The sequence below is a fragment of the Ranitomeya imitator genome, chromosome 8 (assembly GCF_032444005.1).
Source record: "Ranitomeya imitator isolate aRanImi1 chromosome 8, aRanImi1.pri, whole genome shotgun sequence".
NCBI lineage: Eukaryota > Metazoa > Chordata > Amphibia > Anura > Dendrobatidae > Ranitomeya > Ranitomeya imitator.
In genome coordinates, this window is record NC_091289.1 from 172975125 (window position 1) to 172990106 (window position 14982).

The following is a 14982-nucleotide window of genomic DNA, read 5'->3' on the forward strand; positions in this document are numbered from 1 at the left end:
GGCACGCAGAGTGTCACATCACACCCATCTGATATTGATTCCCTCCTAAAGAAAGGCCAGCACCAGCTAACTAGTCCACTACGTGCTACAGATCTCACTAGATGTGGTGACTGACACGTGAAAAGACTGCTGCTAAAAGCAGCCAATCACAGGCTCACAGCAATGTATCACTGCGCTGTCAATGAAGAAAAGGCAGTTTTTCTTCTAGGATCGATGTTATAAATCAGCCCGAACACGTGATCCAACCGCTCCGGTCAGACCGACTCCTGTCTGACTACTCCAGCCTCCCACGTGCTCTGCCTCCACATCCACAAACTTCCTGAATAACTTCACAACCTGGCAACAACGAGCCCTCTGATTGGTCAACTACAGAGAGCTCCGCCCCACTGCTGCTCTCTCCTAGTACACAGGCGAGCCGAGGGGCACGTGATCGCGCCTCTAGCTCCTGATTGGTCGGGGCGGTGATCCCCGGCTTCTGTGTGGCCTGGAACACCGGGTGCCTGTTAAGTGTTGCCCCGTGTCATCGCTGCGACATGCCCGCAAGAAACCCCCACAAGTCCGTCGGCCCGTCCCCGGCCACTCACGGCGACACCACTGCAGGCAGAGAAGAGGCGGAAACCGAGGACAACGCTGAGGATGTAGAGATCATTAAATCTCCCAGTGACCCTAAGAAGTACCGGTAAGTGTCATCTCTGCGTGACGTCATGGCTCCTTCTCCCCCTGACGTCAGTGCTACAACCTAATGATGTCATTGCCACCTTGTGCCCCTTCATATGCCAGGGTCTTGTGCCAGGTGCTGCCCCCTCCTCCTCCTCCTATGCCAGGGTCCTGTGCCAGGTGCTGCCCCTCCTCCTCCTATGTCAGGGTCTTGTCCCAGGTGCTGCCCCCTCCTCCTCCTCCTATGCCAGGGTCTTGTGCCAGGTGCTGCTCTGTCCTCCTATGCCAGGGTCCTGTGCCAGGTGCTGCCCCTCCTACTCCTATGCCAGGGTCTTGTGCCAGGTGCTGCTCTGTCCTCCTATGCCAGGGTCTTGTGCCAGGTGCTGCCCCCCCTCCTCCTCCTATGCCAGGGTCTTGTCCCAGGTGCTGCCCCCTCCTCCTCCTCCTATGCCAGGGTCCTGTGCCAGGTGCTGCCCCTCCTCCTCCTATGCCAGGGTCTTGTGCCAGGTGCTGCCCCCTCCTCCGCCTCCTATGCCAGGGTCTTGTGCCAGGTGCTGCTCTGTCCTCCTATGCCAGGGTCCTGTGCCAGGTGCTGCCCCTCCTCCTCCTATGCCAGGGTCTTGTCCCAGGTGCTGCCCCCTCCTCCTCCTCCTATGCCAGGGTCTTGTCCCAGGTGCTGCCCCCTCCTCCTCCTCCTATGCCAGGGTCTTGTGCCAGGTGCTGCCCCCTCCTCCTCCTCCTATGCCAGGGTCTTGTCCCAGGTGCTGCCCCCTCCTCCTCCTCCTATGCCAGGGTCTTGTGCCAGGTGCTGCCCCCTCCTCCTCCTCCTATGCCAGGGTCTTGTCCCAGGTGCTGCCCCCTCCTCCTCCTCCTATGCCAGGGTCTTGTGCCAGGTGCTGCCCCCTCCTCCTCCTCCTATGCCAGGGTCTTGTCCCAGGTGCTGCCCCCTCCTCCTCCTCCTATGCCAGGGTCTTGTGCCAGGTGCTGCCCCCTCCTCCTGTGCCAGGTGCTGCCCCCTCCTCCTATGCCAGGGTCTTGTCCCAGGTGCTGCCCCCTCCTCCTCCTCCTATGCCAGGGTCTTGTCCCAGGTGCTGCCCCCTCCTCCTCCTCCTATGCCAGGGTCTTGTGCCAGGTGCTGCCCCCTCCTCCTCCTCCTATGCCAGGGTCTTGTCCCAGGTGCTGCCCCCTCCTCCTCCTCCTATGCCAGGGTCTTGTGCCAGGTGCTGCCCCCTCCTCCTCCTCCTATGCCAGGGTCTTGTCCCAGGTGCTGCCCCCTCCTCCTCCTCCTATGCCAGGGTCTTGTGCCAGGTGCTGCCCCCTCCTCCTCCTCCTATGCCAGGGTCTTGTCCCAGGTGCTGCCCCCTCCTCCTCCTCCTATGCCAGGGTCTTGTGCCAGGTGCTGCCCCCTCCTCCTATGCCAGGGTCTTGTCCCAGGTGCTGCCCCCTCCTCCTCCTCCTATGCCAGGGTCTTGTGCCAGGTGCTGCCCCCTCCTCCTATGCCAGGGTCTTGTCCCAGGTGCTGCCCCCTCCTCCTCCTCCTATGCCAGGGTCTTGTGCCAGGTGCTGCCCCCTCCTCCTATGCCAGGGTCTTGTCCCAGGTGCTGCCCCCTCCTCCTCCTCCTATGCCAGGGTCTTGTGCCAGGTGCTGCCCCCTCCTCCTATGCCAGGGTCTTGTCCCAGGTGCTGCCCCCTCCTCCTCCTATGCTAGGGTCTTGTGCCATGTGCTGCCCCCTCCTCTTCCTATGCCAGGGTCTTGTCCCAGGTGCTGCCCCCTCCTCCTCCTATGCCAGGGTCTTGTGCCAGGTGCTGCCCCTCCTCCTCCTGTGCCAAGGTCTTGTGCCAGGTGCTGCCCCTCCTCCTCCTATGCCAAGGTCTTGTGCCAGGTGCTGCCCCTCCTCCTCCTATGCCAGGGTCTTGTGCCAGGTGCTGCCCCCCCTCCCCCTATGCCAGGGTCTTGTGCCATGTGCTGCCCCCTCCTCTTCCTATGCCAGGGTCTTGTCCCAGGTGCTGCCCCCTCCTCCTCCTATGCCAGGGTCTTGTGCCAGGTGCTGCCCCTCCTCCTCCTGTGCCAAGGTCTTGTGCCAGGTGCTGCCCCTCCTCCTCCTATGCCAGGGTCTTGTGCCAGGTGCTGCCCCTCCTCCTCCTATGCCAGGGTCTTGTGCCAGGTGCTGCCCCTCCTCCTCCTATGCCAGGGTCTTGTCCCAGGTGCTGCCCCCTCCTCCTCCTATGCCAGGGTCTTGTGCCAGGTGCTGCCCCTCCTCCTCCTGTGCCAGGGTCTTGTGCCAGGTGCTGCCCCTCCTCCCCCTATGCCAGGGTCTTGTGCCAGGTGCTGCTCCTCCTCCTATGCCAGGGTCTTGTCCCAGGTGCTGCCCCCTCCTCCTATGTCAGGGTCTTGTGCCAGGTGCTGCCCCCTCCTCCCCCTATGTCAGGGTCTTGTGCCAGGTGCTGCCCCCTCCTCCCCCTATGCCAGGGTCTTGTGCCAGGTGCTGCCCCCTCCTCCCCCTATGCCATGGTCTTGTACCAGGTGCTGCCCCCTCCTCCTCCCCCTATGCCAGGGTCTTGTGCCAGGTGCTGCCCCCTCCTCCCCCTATGCCATGGTCTTGTACCAGGTGCTGCCCCCTCCTCCTCCCCCTATGCCAGGGTCTTGTGCCAGGTGCTTCCCCCTCCTCCCCCCTATGCCAGGGTCTTGTGCCAGGTGCTGCCCCATCCTCCCCCCTATGCCAGGGTCTTGTGCCAGGTGCTGCCCCCTCCTCCCCCCTATGCCAGGGTCTTGTGCCAGGTGCTGCCCCCTCCTCCCCCCTATGCCAGGGTCTTGTGCCAGGTGCTGCCCCCTCCTCCCCCCCTATGCCAGGGTCTTGTGTCCAATGCTGCCCCCTCCTCCTCCTGTGCCAGGGTCTTGTGTCAGGTGTGCCCCCTCCTCCCCCTGTGCCAGGGTCTTGTGTCAGGTGTGCCCCCTCCTCCTCCTGTGCCAGGGTCTTGTGCCAGGTGCTGCCCCGTCTTCCTCCTATGCCAGGGTCTTGTGCCAGTTCCTGCTTATTCCTGGGCAAGCGGCTTCTTTATTTTTGCCCCAGAATATTCCTATTCTTTGCCCCTTGTCACTTTAGTGTTTTCCAGTTTGTGCCGATCTCTGTTTATCCCTGTGCCAGTTGCGCCCCCCCCCCCCCCAAGGACATTTGTGGTACCGTAACCCTCTACCTGCCAGTCTGTTACAGTAGTGTTTATTGTACTGGTTTTCTGCCTTCTATCCTTTGTTTCTATGGTAATCCCTCTCTGCACCTTCTGGTATGTGCTGCCCCTGGCATGAAATGACATAGCGCCAACCATCTTCAGCGGCTTCGTATGATGTGCGGTGCCCGCTGACTGTACACAGATCCCCGGGCACCGCCGCCCATACCGAGGAGTCCACATTTATTAAAGTTTATTAAAAGTTCTGTGGTTTTCATTCTATTTTATTTTGTTTCATTTCTTCAAAATGTGTAAAATCAAGCCCTCCATGTGATAATTATTCAGATGATTTTTGCAACCTGCCCTATGACACAAGGTTGTTCCCATTCATTGACAGCAAGCAGAGATCTTGAAAGTGGAGTTAATACATTTAGAAATATTGTGCACTTTTGTACTTTCTGATGGAAAATGTTCCTGGAAAGGTTAATGAGGCTGAAGAACTATGGTAGATCTGACGCCTATGTCACTCCAGCTCTATTCCAGTCCTCCTGCTTCACCGACAGTCTTTACGATGTGTGACTCCAGGCAAAGGAGCCACCAGTGAAACAGGAGGAGGCACCTCCAGGCGAGGAATAGAGCTGGAGTGACAGAGGCGTCAGATCAACCATAGCTCTTTAGCCTCATGTGTCTACAGCTCGCTTGTGTCCGTGCCCTATAGCTGCCCCGTAGATTAAAGTTAGCCAAACCTAGCTGATGATCCAGTGTGAATTATTGCGTCAGCCCGGCAGCTCCTTGGTGAGATCCAATATGGCGCTGCTTCATTCTTCTGAGGGATAGTCGGCTGCTGGAGCCATCTGACGGCTACTTATCACTTCTCCTTATTGAAATAAACATGCATGCTCTGCCCAATCGGAGGGTGCTCTGCCCAATCGGAGGGTGCTCTGCCCAATCGGAGGGTGCTCTGCCCAATCGGAGGGTGCTCTGCCCAATCGGAGGGTGCTCTGCCCAATCGGAGGATGCATTTTGATGAAGCAGCTCAGGTTTATCACTCTCGGCTCCGTCATCTTCATTATTTCTTATCTTCTTATTTCCTTTGATCCCTATAGATTTATTCAGCTGGACAATGGTCTCCGAGCTCTGCTCATCTCCGATATGGCCTCCTTTGGTCACACTGCCTGTGAATCCTCTGATGAGGAGGAGGAGGAGGATGACGATGATGACGGTGATGAAGAGGAGTATGACTCTGAAGAGGACAGCGGGGATGATGATGAAGAGGAGGAGGACGACGAAGACTCGGACAGCCAGTGCGCTAAAGACAAGAAGGGGTGCACAGAAAAGCTGGTATTGTGAACTATTGCTGTAGTGATTGCACAAGTGTTCTTGGTCAGAAGACCACCGGCCGATTGCGAGAAGGGGAGATAGCTGATCGTGGGGGGGCCAGAAGGGCCCCAACCAGTCTAATATGGATGGCCTATTCCAACGCATTCCATGCCCTCTCCCAGACACAATAGCGCTCACTCTGACGAGGGCATCTTTGTTCTTTTTGAGAGACATCTCTTGGAGAACTAACGGATCAGCAGTCCAAAAATCGGACATACAGGATCCACTGACGGCACCTCTCGGAGCCCCATCACACGTTACTGTCGGCTGAATCCTCGGCTGACATTAGTCTGTGGATGGAATTAGGACCCGTCTGCTCTCCATGTCTTAGTAAATCATTGATTTCCCCAGAAATTAACAATTTTGCAGCATTAAAGCCTAATTCCCTGACTTGTGTCTCGAGAATTGGACCTGCATAGTGGCCCTGGCAGACATGATCCCTCCGCTCTCACAATACCCTCCCATGCCATAATGCTTTCTTTGATTTGCTGTAATCCTTCAGACGTGGTCGTCATTTTTCGCCCCCAGACATTGTAACCTCGTGTTCTTCTCTGTAGTCCGCAGCCGCCCTTTGCATCGGAGTCGGAAGCTTCAGCGATCCAGAAGATCTCCCCGGATTAGCACACTTCTTGGAGCACAGTAAGTGTCCCCCGATTTGTAAAATTGTGGAAAAGGAAGGTAGCGTGAAGTCAAGTCTGTCCGGAACAATGAGGTTTAACTTTTCTGTAAAATTAAAGTGACTGTGACCACGTCTTCTTGGACGTCTCTTACAGTGGTGTTCATGGGCAGTGAAAAATACCCGGATGAAAACGGCTTTGATGCTTTCCTTAAAAAACATGGGGGCAGCGATAACGCCTCCACGGACTGCGAGCGCACCATTTTCCAATTTGATGTGCAGAGGAAGCATTTCAAGCAAGCCCTGGACCGGTAAGATGTTCGTCTTAATAGTGAGTAAATGGAAGGCCCCAGCTAAGACATGATTATTGCAAGGGACTGGGAGCCATATTCCCCTTAAGACATTGTCCCTGGAATAGCATTGGTCACTTATCTGCAGGATTACAAATGTATGATCAGTAGTGATCTAGCTGCTGACACCGCCACCGTTCCCAGGGATCTTCTGTCTTAGTGGAGCACTAGTGAGCATGTGTGACCACCGCTCCTATAGCATGCTCACTACCGCTGCATTTACACAGATCGATCGGGACCCCTGTGCTTATGATTGGTTGGACCCCCAGCGATCATACCTGTATGTCATATATGGGGCAACCCCTTTAAGATGGCCATACACATTGGATACAAGTTGTTTAAAGCTGCCAGTTTTAGTGCCAGACCATCTAAAGTACATGGTGACTTCCCACCTGCCCCCTTTATGGCTGCTGTTGGGGGAAATAGAAGGATTGATCATGGTCGATGACAACTTGCCGAATCTTTTCTTCTCGCCGCTGTTCATTACTGCATCTGACCTATTTATATGGAGAATGCCCAATCGGATGGGCAGAATGGAATGCAACAAAAAAATGTCTAAAAATACAGAAATGTGATATATTAATAATAATACACAGCAAAGATAAAAATCCGGAGCAATGAGGGAATAGAGACTGCCTGGGAATCAGTGAGGTCTTCTACCTGGGAGGGGGGAGGTTGTTATGCAGGAAAGGAGCCTTCCACAATCATACACCTTGAGTATGGAGAATGCCCCCTTCACCTCCACCACACATCCATCGCCGACCTTACCTGTGCTCTGTGGTCCCCCCAGGTGGGCACAGTTCTTTGTCTCCCCGCTGATGGTCAGTGACGCCATAGACCGGGAAGTCCAAGCTGTGGACAGCGGTAAGTCTGGTCTTTATCTCCCCTTCCCTTTTTTCTCATATAGTAGACCTAACAAAAGTTATCTTTGCTAATGTTCCAGAATATGAGCTCGCTCGGCCCTCCGATTCCAGCCGCAAGGAAATGCTTTTTGGTAGTTTGGCAAAACCTGGTCATCCAATGGGGAAGTTTTTCTGGGGTAAGTTCTTCTTGACAAAAGGATTTATTATATAAATTTTGAGCAGGTGTCTGATATCCCCCCCACTAAAATAAAAAATAAATTTGTATTTCTCTCTGAAACGCTGCTACTTATGTATTTTGGCTAAATGGATACCACCTTGTATAATCGCCGCTTGTCCTATATTATGGCCGTTCTCTCGATTTTTGTAGGAAACGCTCAGACTTTGAAATATGAACCTGAAGAAAAGAAGATCGACACTCACTCCCGGCTCCGAGAGTTTTACAAGACGTATTACTCTGCCCACTACATGACCCTGGCCGTACAGTCTAACGGTACGGATGCCCCCGCGGAGCTGTACGTGCCTCGGTGATGATAACGCTGTTACTCATTGTCTTCTGATCTCTCCAGTAACGCTGGACACTCTGGAGGTATGGGTGAAGGAGATATTCAGCACCATTCCAAATAAGTAAGTTTTCACGGAGGTCACTTTCTTCTGCACGACTTATCATGTGATGTGTGTTCTGCGCATTTACATTCTGATTTACCAAATATTTCTTTTAGAGCAGTAATTTTATTTATTTTATCGCCTGTAGTGGTTTGCTAAAACCCGATTTTGGCCACCTGAGCGATCCTTTCGACACTCCGGGATTCAATTCTCTCTACAGAGGTTTGTGTTATGGTGGACACACTTGGGAGTTCCTATCGAGGTTTATTAGTATTTGCCGCCCAGTCCAAGCCAGTGGTTCAGCCATGACACTGGTCCGAACTGTCAATCATCAGGATTGCACCGTTCCTCCCTGTTAAGCAACAAGCTCATCCCCCCCCAAAAAAAACATGAGAAACCCTTTTTAAGCAAATAAACTTTAGGATTTGATGTAAATCTTTACTTTTGATTAGTGATGAGCGAACATCGTCGGATAAAGTGTTATAGCATATGCGTGTGCTAACCTAGTGAATTCGGCATGCTCGGAAACTAACAGGCAATCCCTACATGTGTTATGGCTGTTTAGCAGCGGGGACTAAAAAACAATATTCGAGCACGCCGAAGAGACTCGGTTAGCACATGAGCATGCTCAGATAACACCTTATCCAAGCACGTTCGCTCATCACTACTTTTGATGACCTTGTTGTCCCTGTAGTAAGTCCCCAAAACTATTTGTTACCTTTTAGTTGTTTTTTAGTCCCCTGCAGCCTCCTTATTGTTTACATTCGCAATTCTCCTCCCAAGAGAGTGAGCACTTGGCGTTCTCATCCAGAGCTGTATCAATCCCATTGCTTGCACACTCCCACTCGAAGTCCCCTCCCGCTTCCCCTAGAAAGCGCCATCCTGAGACTGTTCAACAGTCTCAAGATGGATCCATTGTTGCCCACAGTTTCTCCCTCCAACCACTTTTAGGAGAAAGTGAGGAGTCGGAGGTCACATCACCCCACGTGACGCCTCAGGAACAGAGTGTTAACAGCAAGTAAATGAAGAAACGTTTATATCTCAGAGGCTTTACAATATTACAATTATTTTAAAACCCTTTTAAGTCAGAAGCTTTATTCTCCGTTTATAACCATGATAACCATCTCCATGTCATCTGTATAACCTCCTGTCTTTATTCTTGTAGTTGTCCCCATTAAGAAGGTGCATGCCCTTACTATAACATGGGCTCTGCCACCCCAGGAAACGTTTTACAAGTAAGAACCCATCTGACATGAGCTTATTCTCCAGAAGTTCTGTGCTCGGGTTTGGCATTAAGTTCTTCTTTAGTAGTATTCATGCTCTAAGCTGTGGTCATGGTGCAGGGAGGGAGAGGGGGTGATCCGTCACCTCACTTACTGTGAGTAGTGGATCCTGTGTTATCAGTCATTGTACAGGAGGTGAGCTGTGATATCACCTATTGTGAATGGTGAATCCTGTGGTATCTACTGTATATAGAGGTGTTATCGGTCATTGTACAGGAGGAGGTGAGCTGTGACATCACCTATTGTGGATGGTGGATCCTGTGCTAATCACTGTAAATAGAGGTGTCATCAGTCATTGTACAGGAGGAGGAGGAGGTGAGCTGTGACATCACCTATGGTGGATCCTGTGCTAATCACTGTAAATAGAGGTGTCATCAGTCATTGTACAGGAGGGGGAGGTGAGCTGTGACATCACCTATTGTGAATGGTGGATCCTGTGTTATCGGCTGTATATAGAGGTGTTATCAGTCATACAGGAGGAGGAGGAGGTGAGCTGTGACATCAGTTATTGTGAATGGTGGATCCTGTGCTATCCACTGTATATAGAAGTTATCAGGCATTGAACAGGAGGAGGTGAGCTGTGACATCACTTACTATAATTGGTGGATCTTGTGTTATCTACTTTATACTGAGGAATTAATTGTCATTGTAATCCTGTCTGTGATGATAATGGCACTCCTGAAAAGTGATCTGTACAATCCTGGACGTATTAGGCCTAGTGAGACCTGTATCCGGTGGGATAGTTACTTACCACACAGCTTTTTCCGAGACTTTACAATTAAGAAAATAGTTATACACTTGTGATAATGTCAGAATAGAATTTATTGAAGGAATTTGAAAACTCCAGACCCTCCTAGGTGTGTAGCCTGTACCTTTGCCCTTAGCACCGTCCTGGATGAGGATCTCGCCTGTTACTTCCCATCCACGTTCACTTTGCGTTTCACTAATATATTTTTGTCTGTTTTTAAGGGTGAAACCTCTTCACTATATTTCATGGCTGATAGGACACGAGGGTAAAGGCAGCATCCTGTCCCTGCTGCGCAAGAAGTAAGTAATGTACCGGACTGTGGGGGGATTCGTCGTGATGCCGCCCTATACTTGTAGATGTACCGATCCGACCCTTTACCCCCTGTTAAACTTATGGCTTCCAGAAACCCATGCAGCTATTACACAAACTGCTCCATTCAGATGCATTGGGCGAATCTTGTGAATCTAACAGCTTCTCTGAACTCCTGTGATAGTTGTTTTTGCCTATGTCTGGTAGGAAGATGATATATTTCCCAGAGTGTAATTGACCAGAAAAAAACATGCAAACGTGAAGCCAGCGTGAATGCTGAGAATTTAGCTCTGAAGTCTGCAGAATTGTGAATGCAGCTCCGGACGATAATACCGGCTGTAACACAGGATCAGTACAAGACAACCAAAAAATGTAAAAAAAAACCCAGCTTATTACTCTACATTATATGTAGACTAATTAAGTTTGTAAAATAGTGTCCAAAACCTGAAATATACTTTGCTGGCCTGGAGCAGTGGAGTGAACGCTGCACCAGACTTTCAAGAATGTCATTTACCGTTATATGCATCGAGTGCTTTTATTTTATGCGGCCCCTTTAAGGATAATGCAGACGTGTTTTATTTTTTTTTTTTAAATTGGACCCCAATTGTTTTGTTTCCTTTCTCAGGTGCTGGGCACTCGCTCTTTTTGGAGGGAACAGTGAGACCGGCTTTGAGCAGAATACGACGTACTCTGTGTTCAGTATTTCCATCACGCTGACAGACGCCGGACACGAGCACTTCTATGAGGTATGAGAAGTAGGCAAGTCGTAAGGATGAAAGACTGATGTGTAGAAACCAGAGTTCCCCTTAAAGGGGCTGTCCACTGCTTGAACAACCCCTTCTCAATCACTATATTTCCCATACCTATGGGAAATACCTATGGGAAATATGGGAGTCTCCTGTGGAACGTCACGAGCTGCGAGACCCAGTGCTGCTGTAGCGACATCGGCGCCGGGTCTCCCATAAAGGAATATAGGCTGTTATTATTGATCATGGGGGAATATGGTGAGTAAGAAGGTTTGCCCGAGTAGTTGACATCTCCTTTAGGGCACAGTCAGACGGCCGTATAACTATGTGAGGATAGCATTGTAATCCTCGGACTGGCCGTCTGCTTTCCTGACCTGAGCGTGACATCTGCATAAAACACATACTGTCACGCTCCGGCCAGGAGAGCAGATTGTAGTGCGATCCTGGCGCGAGGGAGACGGCCGTCTGTCTGCGCCCTCAAGAGCAGTCTCACCATCCCTCTTATTTATTCACTGCATGCTGAGCTACAGCCGAATATTCCTGAGTCAATGGTAGCAGCAATCGCATTATTCTGCAGATGACTGCTCCGGTCCGCGGTGTGTCACTAAAGGCATCTGATTACAGGAGCATGTTCCCACGTTGCGAGAATCTTGCATGAATTTTAATAAATCTCATCCACATGCTGCAAAAAGATATCCGCAGCAGAAATTGACCAATGCTGCAGATTTGAAATCCGCATCATGCGGTTGTCATTGGGTTCGGCTCTGTCGTGATGATGGATGCTTCTCACTTACCTGCATATTTAGAAGGTAATTTTTATTTGTTTATTTTCTAGGTTACTCACTTCGTATTCCAATACCTAAAAATGTTGCAGCAGCTGGGCCCACAGGAGAGGTCGGTGCTATTCCATGTATTAAGACCCGTCTATCTACAGAATTCTGACTTTCACTGAGTCTGATATTTCTCTCTTCAGGATCTTCCGGGAGATTCAGAAAATTGAAGCTAATGAGTTTCAGTATCAGGAGCAGGTACCAGACTACGGAGGGAAAGGTTGACTGTTCTCTGACACTCTGCTTTGTTATAGCAGTTTGACAGCCGTTTTCTTCTGGGTGGATCTGTGTATTGTGATCACGACTAATAGATAAAAAAGAAAGGTCTGCAGAGCTCTGCGCCTCTGCTGGTTCCTGTTGTACAGGGCTCTAATTGGGAACAAAAGTTTTTACACAAACTCGACTCATCTGAGTAAACCTTGCGTTATAGCATTTTTAGAATCGTCTCATCTGAGTAAACCTTACGTTATAGCATTTTTAGAATCGGCTCATCTGAGTAAACCTTACGTTATAGTATTTTTAGAATCGGCTCATCTGAGTAAACCTTACGTTCTAGCATTTTTAGAATCTGCTCTTCTGAGTAAACCTTACGTTATAGCATTTTTAGAATCTGCTCTTCTGAGTAAACCTTACGTTATAGCATTTTTAGAATCGGCTCATCTGAGTAAACCTTACGTTATAGCATTTTTAGAATCGGCTCATCTGAGTAAACCTTACGTTATAGCATTTTTAGAATCGGCTCATCTGAGTAAACCTTACGTTACAGCATTTTTAGAATCGGCTCATCTGAGTAAACCTTACGTTACAGCATTTTTAGAATCGGCTCATCTGAGTAAACCTTACGTTCTAGCATTTTTAGAATCGGCTCATCTTAGTAAACCTTACGTTACAGCATTTTTAGAATCGGCTCATCTGAGTAAACCTAACGTTACAGCATTTTTAGAATATGAATGTTGTATTTTATTCTCTTTTCAGACCGATCCTATAGAATATGTGGAGAATATCTGTGAGAACATGCAGCTGTTCCCCAAAGAAGACTTTCTGACCGGAGACCAGCTTCTCTTCGAGTACAACCCTGACGTGAGTTTAAGATTTTTAGTTTTTATTTCCTTTTTTTTTAGTTTTATTTTTGCGCATAATATTAACATCTCTAAAGGACCCTTCACATTAAGCGACGCTGCAGCGATACCGACAACGATCCGGATCGCTGCAGCGTCGCTGGAGAGCTGTCACACAGACAGCTCTTCAGCGACCAACGATCCCGAAGTCCCCGGGTAACCAGGGTAAACATCGGGTTACTAAGCGCAGGGCCGCGCTTAGTAACCCGATGTTTACCCTGGTTACCAGCGTAAAAGTAAAAAAAAAAAAAAACACTACATACTTACCTTCCGCTGTCTGTCCCCGGCGCTCAGCTTCTCTGCACTCCTCCTGTACTGTCTGTGTGAGCACAGCGGCCGGAAAGCAGAGCGGTGACGTCACCGCCCTGCTTTCCGGCTGACCGACGCTCACAGCCAGTGCAGGAGGATTTCGCCTAAGATGTAGCCTAGGTGACCGCTGTTGGGGATGATCACGTTGACCTACACCATCTTTTATGTACAGGTTATTGCCGAAGCTCTTCGAGGACTAACCCCAGAGAAGGCGAACCTGCTGCTCCTGTCTCCAGACAATGAAGGCAAATGCCCCATGAAGGAGAAATGGTTTGGGACTCAGTATAACATTGAAGGTAACGCTATAGACCGTACCGGCCACTTATACAATGTATGCAACGTTTATTACATTGCATTTCTCTCCAGAGATTGATGCAAAATGGAAAGAGCTGTGGGCCAGTGACTTTCCCGTAAATCCAGACCTTCATCTACCGGCTGAAAACAAGTTCATTGGTAAGTAATGCCACAATTTTGGGTACGGTCTCGGCCTCATCACTTCGGATTTTAAGTCTTTTTTTAATTACCCTACAGCCACTGACTTCACGCTGAAGACCTCAGACCGTCCAGACACAGAATATCCGGAGAAGATAGTGGATATTAAGGAGGGCTGCCTGTGGTACAAGAAAGACAACAAGTTCAAGATCCCGAAAGGTATGAAATATATTCAAGGAACGGTCGTAAAAATTCCTCCTGATTATATTCCTATGTATCGGTCCGAGTAAATTTTTGCAATGCAACTGGAAGTGAAGATGATTCCGGTTATTACACTCCACATTAAACTTTTTCTTTTCTTTTTTTTTTTCCTTTTAGCTTACATCCGCTTTCACCTGATCTCTCCATTAATACAGCAATCGCCTGAAACGTAAGTTCAAGGACTAATGACCATGAGGGGTGTAAAGTTCTCCACCTACTTGCTTAACGCATCATTTACTTTAGTTTGAGGAGGACAGAAACCAAAAATGCATAAATGTGATGTAAATGCAGACAAGGATGTTGAAGACCTTGGGGCATCCTGTTTACTAGCTGGAAGTTTTGTGGTTACTTTTCCTAAAGTGCTGTGTGACAGTACAGCTCCCCACACAGCTCATTAACTCCTACATCCCCTGATTAGGGGGTCATGGACCCCCTGTACAGGGAACTGCATCGTCCTTTATTTTTTATTTAGAACTAGGTGACTGGCAGCACCGTTATTCAAGAAATAATTAGGGTACAGTGCCCATTGCTTTCGCCCCATTTATTCTTTTTTTTTTATGTACTGGATGTGATATGTCATGGTGGGATTAACCCCTTTTATCTGGATGTATTTGTTTTACCATTATTTGTTCTGCTTGGAATTTTTTTTGTGCTGGGACGGTTGTGACTGTTTTTTCTTATTACAGCTTGGTTCTCTTTGAAATATTTGTGAATATTTTGGCTCACACATTGGCAGAGCCGGCTTATGAAGCTGACGTGGCTCAACTAGAATATAAACTGGTGGCCGGAGAGCACGGGCTCGTTATTAAAGTGAAGGGATTCAATCATAAATTGCCAGTAAGTATAAGATCAATGCATGTAAGGTGTTAAAGGCTTGTTCCCAAAAAAATCAAGTTAACCCCTATCCTTGGCATAGAGGAGAACTTACTAACCATAGGGATCCCCATTGGTCCTGGGATCAGGGCTCTTTTGCTTCATCCTGAATGGAGAGGAGGTGTGCTCGGCCTCCGCTCCGCTCATTGTCTATGGGACTGTGGCGCACTGCGCTCGGCTATTTCCATCAATCCCATAGACAGTGAATGGAGTGGACGCTGTGCATAATCCTCTATGCTACATTATGGGCAGCACGTCCTCGTTCCTGGGATTACAGAGCCCTGATGTTGGGATTACTGTGGGCCCCAGCGGTTGAGACCAGAGTAATCAGTAAGTTATCCATTAATAGGGGTCTTTGGGGGGGTCTAACCGCTTTTAAGCCGCCTTTACACGTCGGTGTATAGACCTACATTTCCAGACCCTACTCTTATTTTACAAA

The 14982-nt window shown here is 49.6% G+C and overlaps 1 protein-coding gene across 1 annotated transcript in view; it reads left to right on the forward strand.

The window, feature by feature from the left end:
- The first annotated feature begins 451 nt into the window (after window positions 1-451).
- NRDC (nardilysin convertase) overlaps window positions 452-14982 on the forward strand; it is a 29084-nt gene continuing 14553 nt past the window's right edge. The window contains exons 1-20 of the mRNA XM_069737913.1: window positions 452-679; window positions 4929-5163; window positions 5760-5841; window positions 5976-6129; window positions 6959-7032; window positions 7112-7207; window positions 7399-7521; window positions 7598-7655; window positions 7783-7856; window positions 8800-8869; window positions 9887-9964; window positions 10600-10720; window positions 11556-11614; window positions 11694-11748; window positions 12526-12630; window positions 13150-13273; window positions 13344-13430; window positions 13509-13628; window positions 13788-13839; window positions 14357-14507. Of these exons, the coding sequence (XP_069594014.1) occupies window positions 534-679; window positions 4929-5163; window positions 5760-5841; window positions 5976-6129; window positions 6959-7032; window positions 7112-7207; window positions 7399-7521; window positions 7598-7655; window positions 7783-7856; window positions 8800-8869; window positions 9887-9964; window positions 10600-10720; window positions 11556-11614; window positions 11694-11748; window positions 12526-12630; window positions 13150-13273; window positions 13344-13430; window positions 13509-13628; window positions 13788-13839; window positions 14357-14507 (2064 nt within the window). The 5' untranslated portion in view covers window positions 452-533. The remainder of the gene's footprint in view (window positions 680-4928; window positions 5164-5759; window positions 5842-5975; window positions 6130-6958; window positions 7033-7111; window positions 7208-7398; window positions 7522-7597; window positions 7656-7782; window positions 7857-8799; window positions 8870-9886; window positions 9965-10599; window positions 10721-11555; window positions 11615-11693; window positions 11749-12525; window positions 12631-13149; window positions 13274-13343; window positions 13431-13508; window positions 13629-13787; window positions 13840-14356; window positions 14508-14982) is intronic.